The sequence below is a fragment of the Colletotrichum costaricense genome (assembly GCF_030867565.1).
Source record: "Colletotrichum costaricense strain IMI 309622 chromosome Unknown Scaffold_1.1, whole genome shotgun sequence".
NCBI classification, from domain to species: Eukaryota; Fungi; Ascomycota; class Sordariomycetes; order Glomerellales; family Glomerellaceae; genus Colletotrichum; species Colletotrichum costaricense.
Window position 1 is genome coordinate 4,222,358 of NW_026848230.1, and position 26,432 is coordinate 4,248,789.

At 53.7% G+C, this 26,432-nt stretch overlaps 9 protein-coding genes across 9 annotated transcripts; 5 read left to right on the top strand and 4 right to left on the bottom strand.

The window, feature by feature from the left end:
• Positions 1 to 748: 748 nt before the first annotated feature.
• Positions 749 to 3,195, bottom strand: CCOS01_01440 (SRP54-type protein; the record flags this gene model as incomplete). Its single annotated transcript, XM_060449635.1, has 4 exons — positions 749 to 994; positions 1,066 to 2,300; positions 2,362 to 2,647; positions 2,719 to 3,195. Coding segments are annotated over 4 exons (2,244 nt in total), but the record flags the coding sequence as incomplete, so codon positions are not given.
• An 834-nt stretch (positions 3,196 to 4,029) lies between these two features.
• CCOS01_01441 (uncharacterized protein) lies at positions 4,030 to 5,150 on the top strand (the record flags this gene model as incomplete). The annotated part of the gene is made up of 3 exons (XM_060449636.1): positions 4,030 to 4,305; positions 4,405 to 4,932; positions 4,986 to 5,150. 3 exons carry the CDS (start codon positions 4,030 to 4,032, stop codon positions 5,148 to 5,150), a joined length of 969 nt encoding a protein of 322 aa, XP_060321074.1.
• A 1,213-nt stretch (positions 5,151 to 6,363) lies between these two features.
• CCOS01_01442 (Mpv17/PMP22 family protein) lies at positions 6,364 to 7,262 on the top strand (the record flags this gene model as incomplete). Its single annotated transcript, XM_060449637.1, has 2 exons — positions 6,364 to 6,462; positions 6,567 to 7,262. The coding sequence occupies 2 exons, from the start codon at positions 6,364 to 6,366 to the stop codon at positions 7,260 to 7,262; spliced, it is 795 nt and encodes a 264-aa protein (XP_060321075.1).
• Positions 7,263 to 9,291: 2,029 nt separating this feature from the next.
• On the top strand, positions 9,292 to 9,690 carry CCOS01_01443 (uncharacterized protein; the record flags this gene model as incomplete). The annotated part of the gene is made up of 1 exon (XM_060449638.1): positions 9,292 to 9,690. One exon carries the CDS (start codon positions 9,292 to 9,294, stop codon positions 9,688 to 9,690), a length of 399 nt encoding a protein of 132 aa, XP_060321076.1.
• Positions 9,691 to 11,468: 1,778 nt separating this feature from the next.
• Positions 11,469 to 15,548, top strand: CCOS01_01444 (hsp90-like protein; the record flags this gene model as incomplete). The annotated part of the gene is made up of 1 exon (XM_060449639.1): positions 11,469 to 15,548. The coding sequence occupies one exon, from the start codon at positions 11,469 to 11,471 to the stop codon at positions 15,546 to 15,548; it is 4,080 nt and encodes a 1,359-aa protein (XP_060321077.1).
• Positions 15,549 to 17,749: 2,201 nt separating this feature from the next.
• On the top strand, positions 17,750 to 18,692 carry CCOS01_01445 (stress responsive A/B Barrel domain-containing protein; the record flags this gene model as incomplete). The annotated part of the gene is made up of 2 exons (XM_060449640.1): positions 17,750 to 18,157; positions 18,462 to 18,692. 2 exons carry the CDS (start codon positions 17,750 to 17,752, stop codon positions 18,690 to 18,692), a joined length of 639 nt encoding a protein of 212 aa, XP_060321078.1.
• A 481-nt stretch (positions 18,693 to 19,173) lies between these two features.
• On the bottom strand, positions 19,174 to 20,052 carry CCOS01_01446 (uncharacterized protein; the record flags this gene model as incomplete). Its single annotated transcript, XM_060449641.1, has 1 exon — positions 19,174 to 20,052. One exon carries the CDS (start codon positions 20,050 to 20,052, stop codon positions 19,174 to 19,176), a length of 879 nt encoding a protein of 292 aa, XP_060321079.1.
• Positions 20,053 to 23,274: 3,222 nt separating this feature from the next.
• On the bottom strand, positions 23,275 to 25,145 carry CCOS01_01447 (major facilitator superfamily transporter; the record flags this gene model as incomplete). Its single annotated transcript, XM_060449642.1, has 2 exons — positions 23,275 to 24,925; positions 24,970 to 25,145. The coding sequence occupies 2 exons, from the start codon at positions 25,143 to 25,145 to the stop codon at positions 23,275 to 23,277; spliced, it is 1,827 nt and encodes a 608-aa protein (XP_060321080.1).
• A 255-nt stretch (positions 25,146 to 25,400) lies between these two features.
• On the bottom strand, positions 25,401 to 25,763 carry CCOS01_01448 (uncharacterized protein; the record flags this gene model as incomplete). The annotated part of the gene is made up of 1 exon (XM_060449643.1): positions 25,401 to 25,763. One exon carries the CDS (start codon positions 25,761 to 25,763, stop codon positions 25,401 to 25,403), a length of 363 nt encoding a protein of 120 aa, XP_060321081.1.
• Positions 25,764 to 26,432: the final 669 nt, after the last annotated feature.

Here is a 26,432-nt window from a genome sequence, read left to right on the forward strand (position 1 = left end):
CTTCTACTACATTACAATCCACTGAGGGTATTGGAGGAGGATTTTCATATACAAACACTCAGAATCGTGGATTTTACCTTCTTGTAATCATACCTCACGAGGGAGGGGGTAATATCTCCTCTCTAATGGGGAATGAGGATGAGAGGGCTAAATTTTAATTTCCTTTGTTTTTTCTGTTTTCGGTCCGATGCATAGCGGGAAAGAAAATGACGATGAAATGGAGAAGGGAGGGTTGAAGGGCTTGAAGTATGGCGTGTTGGCTTGCTGGGTCTATCTATGGGCTTGGCTTGCTTCTACCTTTTACTTGGCCTGGTTATGTTTACTGCAGCCCAACCCCTCTTTACTTACCTATTACACTACACACCGAAGAAGTATATAGTAATAATTCGCACGCCTGATTTGGCTTATCAATCTTGATCATTGGAATATTTTTATTACCGGGACTTGTCGTGATCAAGGGTCAGTATGGCGAAATGCTCGTGGCTAACCATGGACTGCACAAATGTGTTTTCATGGGACCTGGGAGATAACTAAGGTAGGCATATCGCATGGAGACTATCAGAACACTTGATTTTTGTCGGGGTGTCATTGGTTCTCGCCATGGAAACCCCGATTAAATTTGATTTCATTTCATCTCATTTCATATTAAAAGGTGATTTATACATGAATACACCCAAGTAAGAGGCAACTTCCATTCCCTCTCCCTCTATAGCCTTCTTCAACCCCCAAGCAGAGAGAAAGCGAAACCTTACGAACTGCTCAGGAGCTTCTCAACCGCCCACTTTACGGAAAAGTTGCGCAGGTCAGAGTAATGCTGACCGACGCCGACAAAGAGCACGGGGACGTTTGTGGCGTGGACGAGACTGACGAGGGTGCCGACCATGTTGCCGACGGTGTCGCACTTGGAAATGATGAAGCCGTCGAGGGTGCGGACGGAGCCGAAGGCCGCGTTGAAGTTGCGGGCTTGGGCTACCGAGTCTGTGCCGACGAGGGCCTTGGGGGAGGGAGTCAGTTTTTTGTTTGGCTATAGATGTGAGAGGGAGGGGGGGGGGGGGTGAGTCTTACCTCGCCGACCATGAGAATCTTATCGGGCTGAGCAAACTTGGCGAACTTCTCCAGGGAGGACATGAGACGCTGGTCATTGTGTCTGCGGCCGGCGGTGTCGATGAGGACGACGTCGAAGCCATCCTGCGCGGCGTGAGCCACGGCGTCGCGAGCGACGGTGGCGGCGTCCTTGCCGTAGCCCTTTTGGTACAGCTCGACGCGGCCGCCCTCACGGACGGTAAGCTCCTTGAGGTTGCGGACGTGTACGGCGAGCTGCTCGACAGCGCCGGAGCGGAAGGTGTCGCCGGCGGCGATGAGGACCTTGTACTTGTTCTGCAGGAGGAAGAAGCAAATCTTGGACAAGTTGGTGGACTTGCCGACGCCGTTGACGCCGACGATGGAGATGACGTAGGGGCGGGCCTTGCGAAGGGAGGTCGAGGGCGGGGCGGTGATGGCGTCGATCTCGCGGAGGAGGTCGAGGGAGGAGGTCGGGGTGAGCATCTTTGTGAGGGAGGCTTCCATGGCGGCTTGGATCTTTGCGTTGATGCTCTCGAAGCTGGCCGTCTTGGCGCCGAGGAGCTCCTTTTCGACGCCCTCGCAGAGCCGTACCGCGGCTTCCCGCGCGACGTTCTTCTTTAGGAGGTGCTCTTCCATACCCTTCATCGCCTTGTCGAGATCCGCCTTGGAGAGCGTTTTGCCGCCGACAACATTGCGGAAGAGGCCTCCGATCGTGCTCAGGCCGGACCCGATAAGCCCGCCCGATGCCTCCGTCTTGTTGGAAGAGTCGTTCTTTGCCTGCGCCGAGGCGAGGATGTTGTGCACCTCGTCGTCTAGGTCCTTCAGCACGAATTGACCCTTTGACGTTTTGGACCCCCATGTCGTGTGATCGACGTGCTCGACGGCGGAGGAGCGGGCGGTCGTCTCGGCTTCCGAGTCGCTCGTCGCCGACTTCGGAGCAGCCGAGTAGTCGAGGACCACGTCGTCCTCCTCGTCGGCCATGCCATCTGCGTCCCATTTGCGGCCCTTCTTCGTTGATGATCTCGTCGCGGGCTTGGGTCTTCTGCCGGCGGACTCGTCGCCAGAAGAAAGGGGCGCAGAGTTGCCTGCCTTGCGCGCGCGCCGCGACATCTTGGCGACGGGGCCGGCCTTGCCTACTAATACGCCACCGGTGCCGGGAGTCGAGGGTCGAGAGGTCGTGGGCGTCGCGATGGGGGTCGAGTCGTTGGAGGTTTCGTTTGCGCTGTTCAGACCGCGACCTGGGAGGGGGTTTGTTAGCTGCTTGCACACTAATACACCTTCACGGCGCATTCGGCTTACCCCTATAGTGCAGACCCGGAGGGAGGGGAGGGTCATCGCCGAGGTTTCCAGACAGTGTCTTCTCCTCCTTTGCGAAGTCGGCTTCTGAGACGTTGGAGTCGCCCTTTGCTCCCGTTGTCTCCAGCTCTCTGACCTGCTGGTCAAAGTACTCGTCGAACTTGTGACATTCGACCACTGTCGTGTGCGGCTTCGTCAATTGCTCTCCGTACAGATCTACAAAGATCGTCTTGATGTTGTCGACGAGCTTGTCAATCCATGACAGGTGAAGTAGTGATCTGTAAACAGCCTGTTCGCAAACCTCGTTAGTACCATGGCTTGGAAAGGTGCGGCGCATCAGATGTTGTTGGGTTTCCATACCACAAAGATGACACCTAGCTCCTTTACAAACGTATACCGTAATGTGTGCTGGTCGCGCTTGTATGGGGGGTTGCTGGCCGCGGACTGGCTGGAGGCAGCGCCGCCCTTCTCCTCGATGAAGACATCGGCAATGAAGTTGTTGATGACGGACGGGTTGACCGGCGCATAGGTTCTGGACCAGAGGACCACCCCTGAGGTGGTCAGAATCTCGAACGTGTCCAACATTGTGTGTGGGATTCCGGCTTCGTGATTTGCGGCGACAGCAAAGATCGTGGAGACTCGGGGACCAGTGGAAGAGGAGCGAGGGTGAGAGTTGAGTTGGAGGCGACTTCCTCGATCCCAAAAGCTGGCCTGTGGCGCAAGACCCGTGGTCAATGAAGTGGGCTGGCCACTCCTTTGGGCCCTTGGAGTGGGTGAACCCTTGGCCTTGGGGTACCCTTTCTTATCGATAAGCTCTGGGGATGTAGGAAGATCACACTGTATGAGCACTGTATCTTTGATAGTTGAGATGGCGGCCTACACAGTACGGATCGAGAGCTTGCTCCTACTCTATGGTTGAGTTGCTTCCTTGGAGTACACCAATGAAAATTGAAGGTAACTCCAGTTAAGGTATGCGTCTTTGCTTCCTCAGCGAGTCTTGCCTCTAGTCGTTGTATCAACTCGTTATATCAACCCGTCATAGCCACTCTTTGCACCTGTAAACAGATACCCAATCGACCCTCCAACGGCAGATATAGCTCCATGGCGTGAATATGGAGATACGATACTTGGTGAAATGAGACTTTCTAAGACGGCTTCCGTCCCACGAATAAGAAAATATGCCCTATGAATGATGCTAATATCCGTACATCCTTACAAGATTATGCCTCGAGAAGCCTAAAAAGCGATGATAATAGAGGTATTGGTGATACCTCTAAGGTAGGTAAGAAAGGAGAGTTGTTGATCGATATACGCCCATACGAGCCGTCGACAGCTGGTGGCCGGCCGGCACCAGGCCCTCTAGCGGCTCATAAAGGCCCGCGAGAGGGCTCGTGCTGAGCTGGCCAAAAAGAACTCGGAGCTAAGCCCCTTTGGACCACGGCTATCTGTCCTGCTCATCTGGACAATGTGGGACATCTATGGAAGTAAACACCTTTCCGTACCAGCTCCATCGCGGCCCGCCAAAGACGACGTGGACTCAGAGAACCTGGAAGGGAGGCATCCCAACACCCACGCCGCCGTCGAATCCAACATAGCTTCGCAATCTTCCGACAAACCCCATCGAACGATATTCACGAACAGAAGACGAAACCACGAGTTCATTTGCACATCATGCAGCGTCCACAAACTTACGGGCAGTCGCCCCCCTTGCACCACCCCGTACCCCAGCATGTCTCTACGGTTCCCCAGTTGCGCTCGCCCCCTCCTCCCGTGTCGCAATCGCAATCGCAACAAGGCTACGGTGGCAGTCCCTACCAACAGCAAGGTGGCACGAGTGGGAACGTATTCGGCGCATACGGACAGTTCATGAATGATCCCACGGCGCAAGTGGCAGCGCAGTTTGGCCAGACGGCTTTCAAGCATGGCCAGGAGTACATGGAGCAAAACGTACGTCAAGTCTAGGGACGGGGAGGCAGACCTCTAAGCATCTCGCCGTTCAACTGTCGAGATGCATCAAGTTTCTTCTGAAGCTAACCCTGCTTGAAGTTCAACCGATACGTTAACGTCAACGCCCTGAAGCACTACTTCAACGTTTCCAACTCCTACGTCATCAACAAAATAGTCCTCGTCCTCTTCCCTTGGAGGCACAAGCCATGGTCGCGCAAGCAGTCCGTCGGGCCTAGCGGACAGGAAGGATGGTATCTCCCTCCGCGAGACGACATCAACAGTCCCGATATGTACATTCCCGTCATGGCTGTCGTGACATACATCCTTCTCTCTACGCTCCTTGCTGGTCTCCGCGGCCAGTTCCAGCCAGAACTTCTCGGATACACAGCGTCGACGGCCCTAGTAATAGTCATGGCAGAGATCCTCGGTCTCAAGCTGGGCTGCTACTTGTTGGGCATCTCGAACGATTCGCAGCTTTACGATCTGATCGCATACTCGGGCTACAAGTTTGTCGGCATCATCGTCACCGTAACCGTAGCCGAGATTCTGAACGGTGGCAAGGGTACCGGCGGGTGGATTGGCTGGGGCGTGTTCCTTTACACTTTCCTGGCCAACTCGCTGTTCTTGGTATGTCCTCATACAAGTCGTCGCGTGATATAAGAGATTAACATTTCCGTTAGATGCGTTCGCTCAAGTACGTTCTGCTCCCTGAAAACGCAGCCAACGGTGCCGGCCCTATGCAGACTGGCGATTCCCGAGCCAAGCGAAACCAGAGGACTCAGTTCCTCTTCTTCTACTCCTACATTGTCCAGCTGCTTTTTATGTGGATTCTGTCGAGGCCTTGAACCACCATCACGGCACTTCAAGTTCACGCCAAAGCACCAATCTATAGAAAAGGTCAACATGAAAAAGGAGTTGGAGAGCAGCTGGGGATGCGCTTGCTCGGTGGTCAGACACAAGGAAGGGATGGTCGGTTGAAATCAGCTTTTGTGATGTGCGAATTTATCGGACAGTCATAGATGAATTGTACGATACAATAACGACGCGTCGTCCTAGCCGCTTGCGTTGTTTGTTGTGTAGAGTCCCTACCATGTTGGGGGGCTAGGTATACAGTACCCGAAGATGAAGAAGCTCTATCCCTGTACTATAAGACTGGTCGGAGCTTGTCACAAGGGGCAATTCACGAGCACGAGTTGAGACGATGAAGGGGACGCGAATCAAAACAAACGTTAGAAACCTGTATTGTAGTACCTACCTACCAATGCATTGAATATTACGGCAAAACATCATGCAAGCTCTTTGCTGCCTGTGTGTCATACACCCAATAAGGTTGCGCTAGTAAGCGCGTTGCAGTCCTCTGCAGCGAATCAACTTTGCTGACGTTCATAAAGATGGCAGCCTTTCTAGGTATTTCCCCCCAAATATGGTCGACCTCTTATGAGGTACAATAGCTATGCTCAAGCCCAATGAGACTCGCTTTTGTTGACCTTAGTGCTTGTTGCCTATTGTGCCTGGAACCATGTAAGTGAGCAGCCATGTCGTCTAGCCTATTGGAGCTCTAGCTTGCTTTGAAGGGACAGCTGTCAGGAGACCCATAAATCAGATATGTCATCAGTGATTCGCCGGTCCGAACTTGGACTGTTGGAGACCGGCCACCTCCACAAGCCGGGGTCGCTCCTCCCTCCACAGCCTATGAACCCCCGCCAAACTTTCAACCATCCGGCCCTGCATCCCGTCAAGCCTCAACCTCTGCCGATTACAAATGCTTCTACTCGGAAGGGTAATTGAACAGATTGCAACTCACATTTGACTCGCGTTCCTCACGCAGTGTCGCATATAAGTTTCGACGTCTCTAGGCACCTGTTTCGCATCAAGGACGCCATCCGTTCTTATCTCCATCCTTCTCTGCCTCCCGTCACCTTGGTTTAAAGACATCTCTCAAGAGTGCACTTGCCGTGGTTTACCCGGTACAACGGTGCATTGCTCATCTAGACTCATAACTTCATTTCACGTCTTCAGCAAATCAAAGTCAAGCTTGCGTACTTACAAGTCACCATCATGGCGCTGCCTCCCATCGTCACTGCAACTCTGCAGTCAGCTGCCCTCAGTGGCACTTCAAACATACTGGCCCAGGTCCTGACGGCCTACCAGACCGATGTATGAATTTCCGAGGCTCGTGGACTCTGCAATGGGTTTCACCATCATATATCATGGCGTTGTTTGACCATCACTCGAGACCTTCGTGCTAACATTGTGACCAGAAACAACTCGTCATCAACTGGGTCCCCGTCTTCCAGTTCATTATCTTCACCCTCCTCAGCACACCGCCAAACTTCTTGTGGTGGGTCTCCCAGCGAGCACTTGTCTTTCACCATCGCGGATCCCTCTTCTACCTGCATGCACGATACGCGTCGTACCCTAGACCGTCGTCACTGACACATACCAGGCAAGGTTTCCTCGAAGAGAGCTTCCCGGCCTACCACGTCTCGCCCACCAAGAAGGCCATCGCCTCGGCCGCGGCCAACGACGACAAAGCGCTCGACCGCGAGGCGCGCGAGGACCAGCTCGTGGAGCCCAAGCTCAACATCCGCCACACGCTCATCAAGCTCGTCCTCGACCAGACCGTCGGCGCCGCGCTCAACACGCTCGCTTTCAGCATGTTCATGCACAGCATCCAGACGGCGATGGTGCGCCCGGAGCACCTCGCGGCCGCGCAGCACTCGGGCACGTTTTTGTTTTCGCGGGGCGCCATCGACTATAGTAATGTTGACTGGCAGTCCGTCGTCCACAAGAGCCAGCTCGAGTTCGTGCCCATCTTCATCGCTGGCCTGAAGTTGTGGCCCATGGTCAGTCTGGTGAACTTCGCCTTCATCAAGAGCATTGAGGGTAGAAACTTGGTTGGTTCTCTTGCGGGTGTCGCTTGGGGTATTTACATGAGTCTGGTTGCTGCGCGATAAAGGGGGCAACAGCGGTGTAAACCCACATCGCGGTAGGACCTCCGTACTTCGGCGATGCGAAGAGACTAATCATTAGACGGGGTTAAGATGGTTGCCCTTAGGCTGATATCACGTTTTCACATTTTGGAGGAAGCGAGCGACTGGGACACAGCAAAGGGCAGTTGGGCAGGGGGAAACAAGGCGCATAGCGAGACAGCGGACGGCTTCCAAGGCTCGCTTAGACGAAGTGGTACGAAAGGGACGAGAGCATCGAGAGGAACGTATCCAGGTTCGCCGTGGTATTATAGTCTTAGACACTTGGAGTGCCAGCAGGAATGAGTTGATTGGACACGCTTGATTCTAGCTATAGATCCTAGCTATTCTATTGGCGGTTGTGATGACAACGACATTGTTCAATCTTTGACCATCCACTAAAGTGACCTCCTTGAATCTAGTTGTAAAGACGATGGGATTTCAAATCTGATGCCGCGCGTGCCTTGTCCACATTCTTGTAGAATGCTCCTCACCTTCGAAAGATGGGAAGCTTGCAATATAGGTAGGTACGGGCTTCGAGTGACCAGCATCACAAATCTTGAGAATAGAGTCTTCAACAAACAGGTCCGGTAAAGGACCGTTAATCTCACCTACATTCTTTTGGAATTTGCTTTTTTGGTGGCTGGCTGAAGGGCCAAAGCGGGGTTGTTATTTGGCTATTACACGGTGAGAAAGCGGCGCATGGCGTAATGACGTTGAAGGTCTCATAAAGTAAGACACTCGGCTGCTATCCGTGCAACATCGTGTTCGCGTAGTGCACTATTACAGACGGATCGCATTGGTTCAACGATGGAAAACGACGAGGATCGGTGTCTCTCCACCAGTTGGCCTTTTCGGTGAAGTATTCCCACCTTAGCAAAAGCTCGGCTTCCAAGCCCCCCAAACTGCACAAAGTCAACTCGGCCGAGGGGGGGTTGTGGAGCGTCTTTAATTTAGGTGCATTGCCGATCGGATTTCTAGGTATGCGACTTTCTGTATCGTGTAGTACAGAGACTCCGTATCCGTACAGCGTACCCATCTCCTGGAATCTGCAAGTCCCAACCGACTGGTCTATGGTCACTGGTATGGTCTGGTCTGGTGATTTTGCTCCGGAGCTTTCTGTGACGACCATTTGAGAGGTTTTCATTGGCTCACTCGTAACGACGTTGGCAAGTGGCCTCTGATTGGCCGAACGGCAAGTAATCCGTGCCTTCCACTCCGGGAACGAGGATGATGCCGTCTGGAAGCGATGTGACGTCAGGGTTAAAGTAGAGGTCAACACCCCCCCCCCCCCAAAATCTGCGCTTACATCATGTGCATGTCGGGAGTGCGGGAAGGGACGATCTGGCAACCACCAGCAGCGAGCAGCCGCCAGGGCCGAAAACTCTCTTTCTCTTCAGCCTTCAGGAACAGGATAGATATTTAACAGGCGTGGTGTATGGCCAGGAAAAGGGGGGAAAGAAGTAAACAAACAGCTAGGTATGAATCGGATGGAGTCTCGGAAACTAGCGACGTTGGTTTTTTGATGGTTGCAATTGAGGTGGGAAATGTGGCCGGGATGGGGGAAGGAAGGTGGCTGCGTTGGTGGTATTGGGGGTTGAGGACGCTGGTTGTTATTGGCGACTCCACGTGTGAAAGTCGGGATGACGTGGGGCTATAACGTCACTGGCAAATGAGCGAGCTGAACTATCTTTTTGATGACTATTACCGCTCAATGCGCGCCTTCTCAGTAGGTCGGTACCTTAGCTAAGGTATCTCAGAAAATGGAGGGGTCAATCTTCCACCAGAATCTCTAAAGCTCTGTTTATCGAGATGGAAGGTCTCAAGATGCAGACACGGCTGGGGCCAAGTGGAATGGTTGGAAGGCGCCATATCCGTAAAAGAAGACGGAGAAGAAGACGATCCGATTTAGCACGGGTTGACAGGTCTTGTAGCGTCGAATCCAGGTCTCCATCGAAGCTTTTAGTGCAGTACTGAAGAGACGGTCCAGGGAGGCACGATGCAACCCTGGCTGCTCATGATTGGTTGCCGCGTCGTGAATTCCCTTTGCGAACCGGGTGGAATCGTGGGGCCTCTTTTTCTCTCTCTTCCTCGGGGAAGGAAGTCGACCTTCGGAGAGTGTTGGGCATTCCCACTTTTTGCCTGCCCCTGCCCGCCCCCCGTTCCATGCTGCGCTGGTTGGGGCCTCTTTTTTTCTCAATTTTCTCATTCTTCTATTGCACTTGCTGCTGCTGCAGCTTCCCTGGCAGATGCAGACGTACGGATACATATGCGGACGACATGGTCTTTTTGGCCCAATTCAGAACCTTTGCGATCGGATACCACGCTCGAGGTGACACTCTGGGAGTTGATCTCTTCTAAAATTGGTCTTCGGGGGCCGGATGATGGATCCCCCAATCTCACCCAATATCACTAACCCATCGGCATCTTGTTCCATCCATGCATCCTACCTACCGTAAGGTAACTGGTAAAGTAAATTGGCACGCTGGAATACCGGAGCAGATTGGAATATTGGACTACTTCTTGACCGCCTTCATGGGGCTCTCTCCCCACCCCAATCAACATCATGCCGTGCCGTAGCGTAGGAGGGGAGGAGCGACAAGTTGTCCAATACCGTGAGTGCGAGGGCTGAGACGCACAACTCAAAAGGGCATGGGACGGAAGCACTAAGAAATAAGCCATACTAAATCATTCTTTCTTTGCCGCCGCCTACAACCTATTAGTGCACCTTCCACTTCTGCCCCCCTTATCGTCCAGGACTCTCTATTCAGCCATACTCCGTACTTACCTTACATTACTTGCAGGTAGACTCTACGGATACGGATAATAAGTGCACAGTAGACTCGAAAGACTCGCGTGCCGGGGTCACGATACCTTGGCAGGAAGAAGCCTTCGTCATCGGATTCCGTTCCGCGTCTCCCCCGTCCCTTGTCTTTCCGCCTTTCCACCGCCCAGCCCTGGGATGCCGCTCTTCTAAACCTTACCTCCTTGCCAGCGTGACCTTGACTGCCCGGATAGGCACTTTTCGTTTCCTCTCGCTTCCTCTCACAAACCCACCTCCACCATCTGGCATCACCAGCTTGTCAATCTCGCGACAACCAAAAATCACCTACTCTGTCCAGCTCCAGGTTAGCCCGAGGCCACTCCGTGAGGACAAAGGAGAGCCTTACCTGGTGTTGGCACCAAGAGCCCAAGTCTGCTATTTTCCGAGAGACCGCCATCTGCATAGCAAGCCACATTGCGACGTCCGTTGTTCAGCCCCCCTCCGACACTAAACCCCGGTCAACAATTGGAAAGGGTCGTCACATCATCCACCAGTGATCATCCTCCTCTCACCATCTGTTCTGACCTGCCAGCGTGCCCGTCTACCCATCCCATCTTGCCTCTTCTTCACCTTGGGACACCTTCTTTCCAAGGTAACTTCTACCGCGCATCTTGGCCTGCACGTCGAATCAAGGCTTCTTCCCTACGCTTGCGGATCCCAGTTTTGGACCAATTCACTGCCAGCGACCCGAAAATCGGCCAAGGTCCGATGCGAGATACCCACCGCTGCAGATTTACACATCCTCCGGGACAACGCATTCACGGCGAACATCCCGCGACCTCCATCTAACAAGCTTGGTTGGAAATTGGGGGTCCTGCCGAATCCCATCAAGACGACTCTACCAGCAACCAACCAATCTTCAACTTGGTGGCCCGCTCACCACGGACTGGGTGTGCCGCCGCGTGCGCTCAACTCCACCCGGCAAGCAGAATCGCAACTTCCGAGCTCAACCACCCTCGCCTGCCTCATCCACTTTGGGCCACGATTGCACACATTACAACCCCGGCTCGCTTCTGCCGCCTTTTCTCTGCTTTCCCACTTGCGCCTGCGCCTTTCTCGCGTCTCCTTCTCCTGCATCAAAAACCCGCCCATCAGCCTCACCTCACCTCGCTCAGGGCCACATCGCGCGCGCGGGCATTTTGCCGATCCAGGCTCTATCTTCACCGGCGGGACCGAAGGCATCTTTCACCAACCAGCCGCAAATCAGAGAGGAGGAACAGCGCCAAAAAACAGTTGAGCATCTGGCCTGGCTGCAAAACCTCTTCTCTTTCTAGGCCAAGATTGGTTGAGAATGAGAGAGAAAGCAGATACTGACAACGAGACCTGCCGATCCCTTGGCTGAGCGGACGACTCATACCCTGCCCGCAGCCATGCATCCTCCCCCGCTCCTCGGTGTGGGCGTTGTTGATCTGCTCGAGTCCGACCCCCGACCGAGCTTCGTTGTTGCGCTACCAACTTCATTCAAGGACCCCGCGCTTGCCGAGGTTGTCTACAGCAATCCGGCTCTGGTGAGCAAGCCTGCCCTTTTCGAGGTCCTAGGATCACTATCAAGCCGCGACCACACGAGATTCTGGGACTGGATCACTGCCCAAGGCGCCAACCCACCACAATCCTTGTTGTATAACAACCACTTTTGGACTCGGAACACCTTGCTTTCCAGATGGGTTGTTGTGAGCTCCAACGATTTCCCAATCTCCTCAGAACCTCCGAGAAAGATTCGCCTGGATGGTTCGAGAGGCAGAGAATCTAGCAGCGGTATCTTGCATCCGCATACTTCAACCGTGCCCTCAGTGCCTTCGGTAGAGTCGTCCGCAGAAGACTTGTCCTATCCCCGGATAGTTCGAGCAACCACCGAGCCGCCTATAGTCCTACCGGATTTTATGCCAGACCAAGAGCCTTTTCTCGATATGGTTGATAGCGTTGACTGGAGCGCGACTCCCCTGGGTGCTATGGACCGGTGGCCATCGCTGCTTCACCAGTCTTATAGCCAGATTTTATGCAACTCTCAGCCAACAGCAATCTACTGGGGCAAGAAGCTCACAACAGTCTACAATGAGGCTTATGGAGAGATGATAGGGGCAAGACACCCCAACCTTATGGGCCATTCTGTGACTGAAGTTTTCCCTGAAATCACTGATCAGCTCAGAGATATGATGGAAAATCCCGGACAAAGTCGTCGCGCGAGCAACGAAGAGGCATTCCGCTTTTTCCTCGAAAGACCCGAAGGATCATCCCTCGAGACGTACCTAAAGTGGTCGATCGTACCGGTCATGCAGAACGGCGAATGTCTTGGCTTCATCCACTTGATATCGGACACGACTCTATACCACCTTTTCCGTCGGCGAATTCAGATGCTCGTCAACATGGGCGAGGAGCTCGTCACAGCCAAGGACGTTAAATCCTATTGGAGCAAGCTGATCGAAGAGCTCTCCGAATGCGATCCCGCTTACGATATACCCCTGGCGATGCTCTACTCGATTGAGTGTGATGGTTCGTCACATGCTGGAAGCGAGTCGCGGCACGATTGTAATCATGTTTGTCGTCTCGAGGGCGCGCTAGGTGTCCCAGAAAACCATCCCATCATGCCCGAGACCCTGCGACTGAAAGACACCGATGCTGGTCTGGCGCCACAGTACCGAGCTGCTCTGCGCAGCCACGAGCCGCTGATTATCAGCACATCAGACGGCAGTCTGCCCCAAGAATTACTGACTGGCCTGCAGTGGCGTGGATTTGGCGATCCCTGCGAAGCTGCTATTGTCTTGCCCATTAGACCCACAAAGGAGGAGGAAGTCATGGGACTGCTTGTGCTGGGCCTCAACCCCCGACGACCTTACGACGATGCATATACCCTCTACATCCAGTTGCTAGCCCAGAAGCTTACGACATCTCTGGCTTGCACGGTCTTGTTAGAGGAGGAGCGACGTCGAGGACGGAATGCTGCCGAGCAGGCCGCATACGATCAGGCCATGCTGAAAGAAAAGCTCGCCTACCAGACTAAGGAAGCCACAGAGTACACACGGCTATTCCAGACAGTTTCGGACTTCATACCCAACGGATTCTCCCTTGGGGATCATCAAGGGAACATAACATTCGCAAACGGCCTGTGGTACCGCATAACAGGACATCCTGATGAAGGCGGTTCTTTCTCTTGCGTGTTGGAAGCAGACCGAGAAAAGATTCGCGAGGCATACAAAGAACTGCAGACCAAGGATGAAGTCGAATTTGAGTTCCGCGTCACAGGAACGGAACACACCAATCGCATGCTGGCAAGGAGATCGCCCTTCAAAGCCGACGTATACAGCGATCTTGACGAGGATCTGGAACGTTTTGTAATGGCTCAGGCAAAGGCTGAACGAGCGACTGACGGAACCATCATTCGGACTTTCACTTGCCTGACAGATGTCACCGCACACAAAAGGACGGCCGACGAAGCCACCAGGAGGGCTCAACAGGCAGAGAATCTGAAGAGGATGGCTGAGCTTGCCACTGTTGGTATGTTCGATATGGACACCGGAGGACGTCTGCTCGGGGCAAACAACGTATTTTTCGAGTTATCTGGGATAGAGAAGGTGGACCTTTTGCAACACGAAGTACGGCCATGGGAAGTCTCGGTTGTACAAGACGACATTCAGACTCTGAGCGAGAGCGTTGCGCGACTCGTAGCGACGAAAAAGCCCCAGTCAGCTGAGATACGCCTCAAGACCACATGGACAGCAGAGGATGCTGGAGGGAACCAGATCACAGCGCCCAGATGGGTACACATCACCCTGATGCCAGTATGCAATTCAGATGGCATCGTTCAGTCGTTTACTGGCTGTGTCAGCGACGTCTCATTGCAAAAGTGGCAACTGGAGTTGGAAACTCAACGCACCGAGGAGGCAATCGACTCGAAACGGCAACAGGATAACTTCATCGACATGACTTCCCACGAGATGCGAAACCCGCTCAGCGCCATCGTTCACTGTTCAGACGCCATCATTGCCTCACTTGCGCGATGCGAGGAGCTTGTCGACCGGCCTCCTACTCCGAAGGCAGCTAAATCTGATGAAGAAGGCACTGACAAACACTTTGATATCAAGCAGCTTCTTTCGGACAGTATCGAGAATGCGGAGACGATTGTTGCCTGCGCACAGCATCAGAAGCGGATTGTGGACGACATCTTGACAATGTCCAAGTTGGACTCTAAGCTCCTAGCCGTCACTCCCTGCACGGTCAATCCCGTTCAGATTGGCGAGGAGGCTATCAAGATGTTCGACGTAGAGGCTCGTCGTGTTGATATTGACCTCAAGATGACTGTGGATAAATCGTATCGGGAGCTGGGTCACGTTTATCTTGATCTTGATCCCTCCCGCGTCAAACAGGTCCTCATCAACTTACTTACAAACGCTCTCAAGTTCACAAAGTCCGGATCAATCAGGAATGTGTCCGTCTGCATGAAGGCATCGCGACAACGGCCGACGGACGAGACGGCACCAGTCACCTTCATTCCCCGATCCTGCAAAGAAGAGTCAGAGTACGAGCAGCCTGCTCTCAACAATCGCAGAGACCCAGTCTACATCATGTTCGAAGTCAAGGACACCGGCCAGGGTCTCTCAGAAGATGAAAAGTCAAATCTCTTCAATAGGTTCGTGCAAGCGAGCTCGCGGACTCATGTCAAATACGGTGGAAGCGGATTGGGGCTATTCATCTCGCGACGCTTGACAGAGTTGCAAAAGGGTGCTATCGGTGTGTCCAGCTTGCCAGGGGTGGGGTCCACGTTTGCATTCTTCATCGAGGCATACGTGCCAACAGAGTCGTCGCGGAGGGAAGCCGAATCTGCGGCTGCGGCTGTGAGAATGACGACTCTGGCTACTGCTGCATCAAGCACGCCATCCACGATGCCGCGGATTAGAGCCCCCACAAACGACCAGAAGGCACCTGGCTCGCGACCGAAACCTAAGAGCTACGACCCCCGGCTGGATGGGATTCTTGTCGTGGAGGACAACCTAATCAATCAGCAAATAACCCGTCGCGGCTTGCAGGATAGGGGGTTCACTGTCGACGTAGCCAATCACGGAATCGAGGCTCTAGAACGACTCATGCAGTCCATGTCCCTGCAGAAGCAAGATGACCCAGAGTACTTTACTCACAGCAACTCGAGTCCTCAGGGGCCTGCCGTATCGATCAACCTTATCCTCATGGACATAGAGATGCCAGTGCAGGACGGGTTGACATGCACGCGGCGAATCCGAGAACTAGAGAAGGAAGGAAGAGTGTTTTGTGCGAGCGGTGGAAGAATCCCCATCATCGCCGTCAGCGCCAATGCAAGGCCGGAGCAGATGCAAGACGCCAAAAGCGCGGGGTGTGACGATGTGCTCGTCAAGCCTTATCGGATGCCGGAGCTAATCGAGAAGATGCAAGTGGTAGTCCGGCGAATGGGGGGTCTTTCACCTGGGTCGCCTTTACGATAATGAAAGCCAGGGCTGCCTATTGGAGAGGCGGAGGAGGGAGCGGCGAACAAGCATTACCGGTCACATGGATAACCAAGGGCTGGTGGTCCTGCAGAGACGGGTACGGCGTTTAGGTAAAGGGGAGCCACAGCAGGACTGGGCTCGGGAATGAGGACTGCTTCCGGGGTTTAGTCTGGTCACACTTGGCTGTGTGTCATGTGGTGTATGGACGAACAGAGATACCAAAAATGGCCTTGGATGCTGGCGGACAGGAAGACACCAGACGTTGGATGTCATACGGGCGAGAGAGACTTGGCATCGGATGGCGTTGATCGGCGGAGGGCCTAGCCATGTCGATGGATTTGGGAAGAAAGACTGGCTTAATTCAGATAGGAGGTAGAAGGGCAATTATGGAATATGATTCCTTGGCGTCTGTCGCCGAGGTCAATCTAATGGGTATTCGCCAACGTAGACGAACTAGACGGAGAGAAGAAATATAATACCTCGGATGTGAACGTTCCAACCCCATTTCGTTATATGGAGCAATGCGGACATCACGCACCTTGCTTCAGACTCGTCGCCGCGGGTAAACCCTCCACAGGCACATACTTGCACCTGAGACTAGGTCATTTGTGCCTCTGCGAGCTTACTGTCCTCCCATGCGGGATTAGCCACCCAGCTTGACTGTTACTGGCCTAGGTCGAAGAGAGTCAATTTTCGTTGTGCTGGGAACATGATCGACACAGTTTAGACACTACATGTTGCTGCTTGAGGACTAAGTAGCCTCGGGCTGCGGAAGATTGCGAAATTTCAGAATTTCAAGTGACTATCAGGTGAGGTTGTCGGGACGGTCTCCATGTCAAGGTTGCCAAGGAAAGAGTGAAAGGGAAGAAAGAGTATGAGACGAGACGGAGAAATTCGTAATTGGTCGGGATTTTTGGGGGCCGCCCGCCCGCCGCCGGCGATGCACTCCTTGGATGGGTGCAGGGAAGCGGTTTGTGTCACGGCCCCACTACCTTATGGATGCCGCGGGGCTTGGCCGATGGTAAAGTGGTTCATGGAAGAAGATCCGGTTCGATGTAATCTGATGTACGCTTCTATTTTTTACAAGAATGGGTAACATACCAAGTAGCTAGGTAAGGTAGGAAGGCCGGAGTGATTTGGGGACCTAGGTACGGAGTAAAGTAGGTGCCGTGTTGTGTGAAGATGGGGTTACGCAGGTCGGGTGCGGGCAGCAGGGTGTCCGGGCCGACGCGGGCTTTTTGAGGTGTGAGAAGATGTTGAAGTGGCCATTATGAACTTTGGAGGCTATCTCATTTGTCCCTTGAGTCTTTTTGCGTTCTACGGGGTAGGTTTTGCCCATCTTTTGGAATATAGCATGAGACCAGATATAGATAGTACTCCGGTTTGACATGTGAGATGACGGGAAGGGTCTTGCAATGCAAATGGGCTTTCGCCGAGATGATGGAGCTGTTTGTGAACTATCCTGCGTATGGGCTTATGCATGTCATCTCAGCACTAATTACTCTGGTCAATAAGTGCTTGTGTGTAATCAGACGATGGGGTTTTGTTCTTCAGTTTTCGAGGCCCGCTCGCGGCAGAGGTTGCCCGGGGACGGGAGCTTTGCATTTGGCCTGGGGAAGGTCCGTGGCTTGTTATCTGAGGTTCCTGCCCGAGCTTCTTTTTTCTTTTCTTTTTTGGAGAGGCACTCAGGTCGGTGCTCGAGGTACCGCCAGGAAAGAGCAATCGACGAGAAGGCATGACTTGTGTCTCGTCCTCTCCCTTCCTTCCAATTCCCCGAGACATGCTCTTTCTGCAAATCTAAACGGACAATGCCTCAGCCGTACCATCAGAGGTGGATATTTGGTAGGTTCGATTTGTAGTGTAAGATTGGGGGAACGAGGGGAAGTACCTTACCCCTCCCCCCACCAGGTCAGGTACCTCCGCCTGCGTCGCGGGCAAAGCTCCTGCATGGCGCTATCCCCCCCACACCCCTCATCCGAGTGTGCAAGAGACGGAGCTCCCACCCGAACCTCACTTTCCCTCTGCTCACTGCACTCACAAACAACCGTCCCTGCGCAACGCCGTCTTCAACCGATTACCTGCATATACCGGACCTGACCTTGCATACAGCTTACCTACTAGTCAACCGGACTACCGAATATAAACTCTCCGCAAAGCCTCCTCCTCCCCCTTCGACGCCTCTCATTCTCTTCCTTCAAATGCCCCCAAACTCCACGCTTCTCCTAAGCTCATTCCAAAAGTTGCCCCGCCTTCGGCTCCGGAACTCCATCCTCAACAGCAGCACCCCGCCATCGTCTTCCCGGTCTTGCGCCTTTGGGTCTTTGTGCTTACCTACTACACCGACGACATCGACGAATACTACCCGCCGAGTAGCCATCTACGACACACGGCGACAACAACCATCCCAAAACCGCCGATTCTTCGCAACCGGCGCCGATCGTCAAGAACGAAACGTAGTACTGCTCGGACAAGAAGTGGGCGTCGAGAGAATCACAGACGAAATGGCGGACCGGATCCACCGCGTGACCATGTTCAAGATTGCCGACGAGGGGCAGCAGAAGCAGTTGATTGAGCAGTACAAGATTTTGGGGGGCTCGCATAAGAAGGTGTGTTCCATTTTTTTCCCACCCATTTCTTTTCCTTCTTGTTATTGCCGTCGGTTTGTTGTGTTCGTGGCTGCGTAACGGGGATGAGGATGGGGAGGGTGAGCTTTTGGTCCATCGGATCCCGGCACCCGTAATTCGGCCCCACCATAGCTTGTCCGCGCCGACGACGGTTTCCTGGGCGGTATCGACAGACGGACGAAGAAAGCGCATGTCGGGTTTCCATATTTCTACGGCTTTACCATTCGGCTTTTTATGAAACCACACTCCCAAAAAAACAGGACTAATACTGACGAAAATCCACCAGGACGGAAAGCCGTACATCCTCTCCATGGTCGTCGGACCGGCCGTCGACGACCCGCGAGCCCAGGGCTTCACCATTGTCGCAAAGACCGAGTTCGCCTCGCTCGAGGACATGAAGTACTACGACGACGAGTGCGCCGCTCACGGCGTTCTCAAGTCCTTTGTCAAGGGCAACCTCACCGTCGGCGGCGTCATGTCCGTCTACTTCAAGCCTGAGGCCGTCTCCGTCTTGTAGATGTGTTTTTTGTGGCGGTTGAAGGAGGCTCTGGGCCAAAGGGAAACCCAGAGGGTATTCGGGATGATTGCGTGTCAAGGGGAACCCATTGAGGGTCGAAAAGAGAAACCTGTGATTTCCCCGTGTCTCTCTGGTGTAGTAGAAAGTTATTCCAGAAGAAAATGTAAAAAACTCCTTGTTGCCGGTTATGGACAGGTATCAAGCTACTTTGCATACATGGAATTCCTCCCCACCAATCCTGAAACACAATCATCAATTCCTCCCCTCATCTTCAGTTGACCTTTGTTGCCTCGAACCATTGTTTTTTATCCATTTCTTTTTTTTCTCTCTCCTACAGAGCTGACGATTGACAATCGGCTCTGCAACAAAAACCACTTACAGCCCGGGATATGAGATAAGGAAATAAGCCGCATCACCGACAAAATCGACAAGAGAAAACAGACAAAGACCACAAACACGCACACACGCGAAGCCACAACGATCACGAAGCGGCGGCAACAGCAGGAGCGGGAGCCGGAGCAGTCGCGGGCGCCGTAGTCGAGGCCGCAGTCGTGGCAGCCGCGTCAGTAGCGGGAGCAGCAGGGGGCTGCGTCAGGGTCCCCTCGGAGAAGTTCTTGAGCCCCTCCATCCAGGCGGCGAAGCCCGTCTCGAGCTGGCCGACCATGGTGAAGCGGAGGACCTGGGCGAGGGGGCCGTAAAAGGTCTCCCAGCAGCGGTACTCCGTGCCGTTGCCGTCCTCGGTCTCGAGGAACTCCTGGACGCGCTCGGATTTCAGGACAAAGGGGGGCACGAGGCCGCCCGTCTTCCAGCAGACGCGGTAGCCCTTGCGGCCGCGGTGGACGGGCTGGGTCTCGCCGTTCGCGACGGCGGCGGAGGGCGCGGCGTGGGTGTACTCCTCGAGCTTGGTGACGACGAGGGCCTGCTTGGTGGTCGTCTTTGCCGGGTCGAGCGTCATGTGGACCTCAAAGGTGACGTGGGTGCCCTCGAGGAGGAGCTCGCCTGGCTGGTTCTTTGCGGCGGCGGAGTCGGCGAGCATGGGCGGGACGGCGAGGCCGGAGGGGCGGGAGACGGTGGCCTTGGGGACGAAGGTGTTCCAGGCCGGGTAGGTTGCCGGGTTGAGGACGGCGGCGAGGACGGCGGTGGGCTTTGCGGCGATGGGGGTGGCGCAGGCGATGGTGAGGACGGCGCCGACGTCGCCGTGGGACGGGGTCGCGAGGGGAGGGGAGACGGGGGTGGGCGTCAGGGAGGTGGGGATGGAGTCGGTGCCCTTGTCGAGGGCCTTTGGCGATTTGGGCTTGAGCTGGTCGGGGATCTGCTTGATCGAGTCCGGGATGGTGATTCTTTGGCGTATGGCCTCCATTGTTGATGATTACTGTTACTGACGGACTTCTTTTCTGGGGGGGGTATCTCTGGGTATAATGATGGATGGAGAAAATCAAGCCGGTATCACAAAAAAAACTTGGTTCAAAAGAGGAAGAAGTTTTGCCGGATGGGTATTTGATGTAAAAGATGAAAGTAAGGAGAGGAAAGACGGCGAACGGAGAAAGGATGGAACGATGGAGGAGGGGGGAGGGGGTAAGTAAAGGAACTCAAAAGTAGGGCGAGAAGGCAAAGAGAGGGCACACAGGTAATAGAAACGGGGGCGATTCAGGTTAGTTGTATCAAATGGACGGGATTGGGCTTTAGACTTCCTGGTCTCGTGAGGAGATGCGCGTCATGGGATGGGGGGAGGGATGTATGGATGCCGGCGGAGGAGGAGAGAGACAGCAAGAGGAGGAGGGGCTTGACGGTTGGTTGCTCCAGCTGGATGAGGTGTAGGTAACCAAGGTGTAAGGTGTAGAGGTGTAGGGGGAGGGCAGCAGAGAGCAGGGGAGGAGGGGAGGAGAGAGGGGCTGTGAATCTGTGATCAAACGATAGTGTCGTGAGCGTGATGTGAAGCTGTGGTATGAGGCTGGCCCGAGCCAACGGTCGGGATATAGGTAGGTAGGTGGGTGTGTATGGATGTGTATGGATGTGTGAGGTGAGGTATGTGTGTGTGATCGCTATGGTGTGTCGATGAGTGAGATTTGATGTGCGGTGATGGTGGTGAAGGTAAGGTACGTAGGCGTAGGTGAGTAGGTTGCCGACAATGATGAGATTGGCGACCGCCGACGGTCGATTTTTAGTGGGAACTTGCGCCAGCGAAAACCGATGGAGAAAGTTGGGGAGTCGAGGACGTACCTAGCTTGACGGCCGCCGCGGTCCGGATCTGTCCATTTTCGGGTCCAGGCCGCCCCCCTTCAGGTCTACCCTCCCCGCTTTGAGTCCGGGGGACAGGGGGGTATCGATGACTCCACCACGCAGGGATGAGGCGGGATGAGGCGGGATGGAGGGGTTGTTCTTTTCGGCGACTATCCACGGAGATCCGGATCGGATATGGTATTTACATAGTACTGATTACCCAATTGTCGATTGACGATGAGGGGCGAGTTTCGGCTCATCCTCTTTTCCGGCATTCTTCATCTTCCAACATGCAATCTCTAACACGTATGAATGGATATCCGAAAGGGAAAGCTCAGAGTGACTTGGCGAATGAAATTCAAACGCGAAAGGCGATCGTGTGCCCAACCCGGCAACCTCAATCAGCATGAAAATACCAGTATATGCCCTGCTCGCAACGGGTCTGACACGTGTAAGTGCAATGGAGAACCAAGTCAACTGGCTGAGGTGCAAAAAGCAAACCGACCACCCAACTTCCGCCCAGCTCACCAACGTATACAAGGAAGTAGCCTGTGTACTTTTGCGCATAAATGATCGAAGCAAACCCTTTCCATGACGAGGGAACCGAAGTATCCACCCGTTGGGCGCCGATTGTCGTTCGTTGGTCTCTGCCAACGGCTTTCTTGCGCGCAATTCAATGTGGAGGGCGAGGGGGGACATAATAAGGCACCACTTAATTCGATGAGGACAATGTGAGAGGAGGAGGAGGGGTCTAGGGAAGACCAGATGAGACGGGGCTCTTGGGCAAAGCTGGCGAGGCTGAGAGGAAGGGTTCGAGCGCTGGACTTTTGGGGAGTTTCGCCTCGTTTTCGTCCTTGGTCCTTTTGTTGGCTGCGTTGGTTCTCCCATTGAGTTCCAGGGATGGGGGGTGTAAGGTGCCACGGTGCGATCTCTGTACATCAAAGCAAAGCAAAGGTGAAGAAGAAGAAAAAAGTGCCATTGCTCGGAAGATGGAGTAATAACTTACTGCGTACACGGAAAGGTAGGTATTGAGAGAGAGAGAGGGGGGGAAAGTCGCCCCATCTTCAAACCCAATCCCTTTTCCTCTTCTCAAACTTTCAAGTTTGACGCCCTTTTCCGGCCGGCCGTTTCGTTGTCGGCCTAGAAAAAGCCATAGCGTTCGAGGTTGGCAGCCTGAGCCGATCATTACAATTCCAGGGAGACTTTTTTTCGAATTCTTTTTAGACGGTACTTTAGTTCTGCAAAAAAAGGAAAACTGAAAAAGAGTCAAGCAAATCCAGTCAAGTTTACAACATGAGTAAGGGCAATAAGGGTCGGAAATTTTGAAAATAGTCAGGGTTCGAAACGAACCATTTGTTCGTTCTTCTCATCTCGCAAGCCCTCCGCGACAAAATCCGTGCTCTAGTTACAAGAAATAGGTGTCACACACAGAGACCGCGCGCAGGAACCATTGTCTCGGTTCAAAAACCCAAATCCCAAATCCCTTTCCTCCCCTTCTCCTTCTATCCGTACATGCCCCAAGTAAGCAACTCACCGAATCAAAGACAACGTCTCAAAACTACTTCTCCTCCCGTCCACGTCCACGTCCACATCCACGCGCCAAACCACCACACACAACCGCCGTCACACCGTTGACACGAGCCATGTCTTGGTCGCCTGAATGGAAAATCAGAAAAAAAGCACGAGGCAGAAGGCGAGTTGTGCGCTCTTGTCTGAAGATGAAAGCCCCTCAGTGACTCATATCTCTGATCTCGATGGATGTGGGACAGATGCCGGCTGGTCAGGGAGATGAGTATTAAATTCTTCTATTTTGAAAAATATCTTATGCGGCGGCGCCGTTGAATTAGTCACTTTTCGATGCTAGATTCGCATCGCGAGACGCACATGCCTCAAAATCGGAACCGGTGGGGACAAGCTGCGTATCTCTTTCCATTAGGCGCATCCACCCGAACCCGCTCATGTCAGATCCATGGAAATGCTACTAATATTTGATGGTATCAATGCAATCAGCCCGCATGACGTATCACAAGAAGCGCGAAAAGAGTATTGATAGTGAACAGTCTGTCTTTTGTCGAAACTTTGAACCGCCTTGAAGGAGGCGAAAACTACTCTACATACACCAGAAAGTTCCTAAACCATGATGCAGTTGGACGCTTGCGACCAAGCCTGCCCGAAATGCTTACGAGAATAAGAGCGCATAGGAGCGCGAAAGCACAATACCTCCCTATTCCTTAGCCGATGCCCCCCCGGTTGACGCCTTGTAACTCCCTGAAAGAAGCAGATCCTGGTTTTCCGATTCCCTGAAATTGGATATTCCCATGAAGCTATATGACCGTGTTGGACAATGCGTTGACCATGAAGTCTAGGCTGTGCGACCGTGGACAGTAGCCGAGGCGGCTGAGTGACCAGAGCGAACACTGGCCATGTCGCTCATCTCGGTGCCGTCGTGGTCGTTGCCTTCTTGCTGCAGGCGTGTCTTATTGGCTTGCTGCGCATGACCTGTGAGAAGGGTGATGGATCTAGGTTCCTTCTCCCAAGTAAAGACGGCGGCGACCACCATTATGGCGCAGGCGGCGATCATGAAGATAGTCTGGTCTCTGAAGGAGTCTGTGTAGACATGCTTGACGAGGTTTCTGAGGTGCGAGTTCCACGCGGAAGATTGGGTTGGAGAGTGGGCCAGAGTCTCGCGTTCAGACGGAGAAAGATGATCACGGAGAATTTCCACGCGCGCGTTGAACATAGCAGTGCAGATGGCGACACCAAGACAACCGCCGAGGGCGCGAGCTTGAGCGAGAATTCCTTGGGCGACGGCGTGTTCCTTAGTCGATTCCGCTTCGACGCCAGAGAGAATGGTCGTGGAGCCAAAGTTGAGGCCGACGCCCAGTCCGAAAACGAGCGTGAACCCGTACGCAGGAGCAAAGTCCGCCTGAGCGTCGACGACCATAAGCATAAGACTGATACCGAGGACTTGCGCAATCGACGCGACAGTCATGACGAGAGCCACCTTGTTCGATTTGGAGTTCACCGCTCCAGCAACGAACGACCCAACTGCGCAGGCTCCAAGCATAGGCAACAGGTACATGCCGGACTGGAGAGGGCTCTTCTGCGCAATCACCTGCATGCGTTCCGGGATAATGACGGTGAGGGCAACATAGGGGAGTCCTGTGAGGAAGGTAACGGCCAAGCCGCACATGAAGGGCCGGCGTCGAGCAAGATGTACCGGAAAGACAGGCTCTTGATGCGAGCACCGCAGATGGTCGATTAAGAGGCAGCGATTTCGGTAAAGGTAGTTCTCGAAGATGCCAAAGATACCCCAGCAAGCCCCAGAGCACACGAACATGACGATGACGGTCCAGTGGTCCCAACCGTAGTATGTGTATCCACCACGCTCGATAGCGACAACCAGAAAGGCCGAGCCAAAGAAGAGAGTGGTCATACCAACCACGTCAAGCTTCTTGAATGCCGTCCAAGAGTAAATCTTGAAGGCCTGTCGGTCTTTGGGGTAGGACAAGACGAGGCAGGCCACAGCGAACACACCGATGGGAATGTTGAGTCCAAAGATCCAGCGCCAAGTAATCTTGGAGACAATGACACCGCCCAAGATGGGGCCCAGAAGGAAAGCCGCGGCGAGAGTGATTCCGATGATGCCGCCCATTAGAGCTGGGTTGTGGGCAGGACCTTGCTCAAGCAGACAGGTCTGGGCGAGGCTGTACAAGCCCGAGCCTCCGACACCCTGAAAGGCGCGGCCGATGATCAGGAGCTTCATGCTTTTCGCGCCCGCACACAGAGCCGAGAAGATGACGAAGACGGCCCAACTGTAGAAGAGCATGGTTCGGCGACCGTAAATGTCACTGCACTTGGCAATTCCGACAGCGCAGCCCATGTAGGTGAGAAGGTAGGCCAGAAGGACAAAGGAAGCGTGCTGGTGGTCGCCAATCTCCTCAGAGATGGCAATGAGGGAAGTGGCAATGATGGACGTATCGAGAGTAGCGAGGAACAAGCCAACGAGAAGGCTACCTGGTTAGCTGGATTCGCGAGAACGCTGCAATTCCCTTACCTGAAGACGATCAAGACTCTCTCAATCGTAGGCTGGCGAAGGCTGGCAGCGGGATACTCCGCGCCACGACGGGGAGCAAAATTCGCGACAGCGAAGCCAGCGGTATCGCCCAGAGACGGATTGGGGTAGGAGAGCTGGTCAGCCATCTCGCGACGAGAGGGAGACTGGGCGGCCATTGCTGCGATGATCTTGACAATGGTTGGCGGCGGTTTTTTTTGTCGTCAGAGCGGAATAGAGTAAGGTTGACGGTTGTCTTCTCCTCTCAGGGGCAGAAGATGGAAAGACGCCTTCGAATCTTACCGATGGCAATATTCGAAGCTTGGTTTTAGCTTGTCTCGAAGAGATATGGCGATGAGGCAAAGGTTTTCTGAAAAGTAGAGGGGAAAGAGAGGGATTGTGTGGGTGTGATATGGGGAGAGAAGGCGTTTGAGTCAAGGAAATCTGGTTGAGGAAGGTTTCTGAGGATACCTGGCTGCTCTCGCCTCAATGGGTATAGGGGCTAGCTTATTTTCCCTGATGGATAGGGAAAGAAAACCAGTAACAAGACAGTGATCAGCCTTGTACCTGCCTGTCCTGAGAGCCTTTGCAGAGTTGGTTGAGGAAGGTAGACGTGGGCCTTGGCTGGTAATTGAACTGTTGGTTACCTCGACGATGCAACAACAAGGCAGGTGGTGTGAGGAGGAAAGGAACACTTTGAGGGTACGTGTGTGCGTGTGTATGTGTGAACACACATCCCTCTTTGGTGTGAGGACTTGAGCGGCAGCAAGGAACAAACGAGGTAAACAGCTGCCCATCCTCTCCAATTTGGACAGTGGCCGCAACACATAGTTATACTGACCGCAGCTCTTTACCCTCGTGTTGACAGTAGAAGAAGAGCACCAGATGCACCTATCCATGATGCCCGAGACAGTGGTTTTCCTAGAGGCTTGCTCATCCAGCCTAGGCCAGGGTGAAGATGAGATCTTCTCTGACAGTTCCACCTTGGGTAGGCGAAGACACGGACAATGACGGGTGCTGTGCAAGGTAGGACAAACAACTTGAAAGCGTCAAGACTGTGAAGCATAGTTGTGGCATTTGTTCGCGTGCCCTGTGCCCTGGTCTCGCTCGGCTGTGGTGACGAAAACATCATGTTCCAAGACAAAGGCTTTCTTGCTTGAGAATGGAGGCCGAGGAAAAGCCAGGGGCAAGATGGTGACTGCGCATCCCATCAGAGGGGAGAAGGCAAGCCATTGGTAGGATGTGTCAGGCAAATGTCCCAATTGCTAGTCTCTCAGAAATAGAAGAGCTGCCACTAGGGTGACAGAAACAGGTCCCGTTGTTGTACAAACCCCAGGACTCTTCAGCATTCGAGGCCGTGGCATTTCGTAAATAAGCCACTCAAGTCCCCGACTGGGGTGGGGGAAATTTATATCAAGCAACACTGTTTGACTCTGAGCCGGTGCAACGGAATATCGACTGGCTGT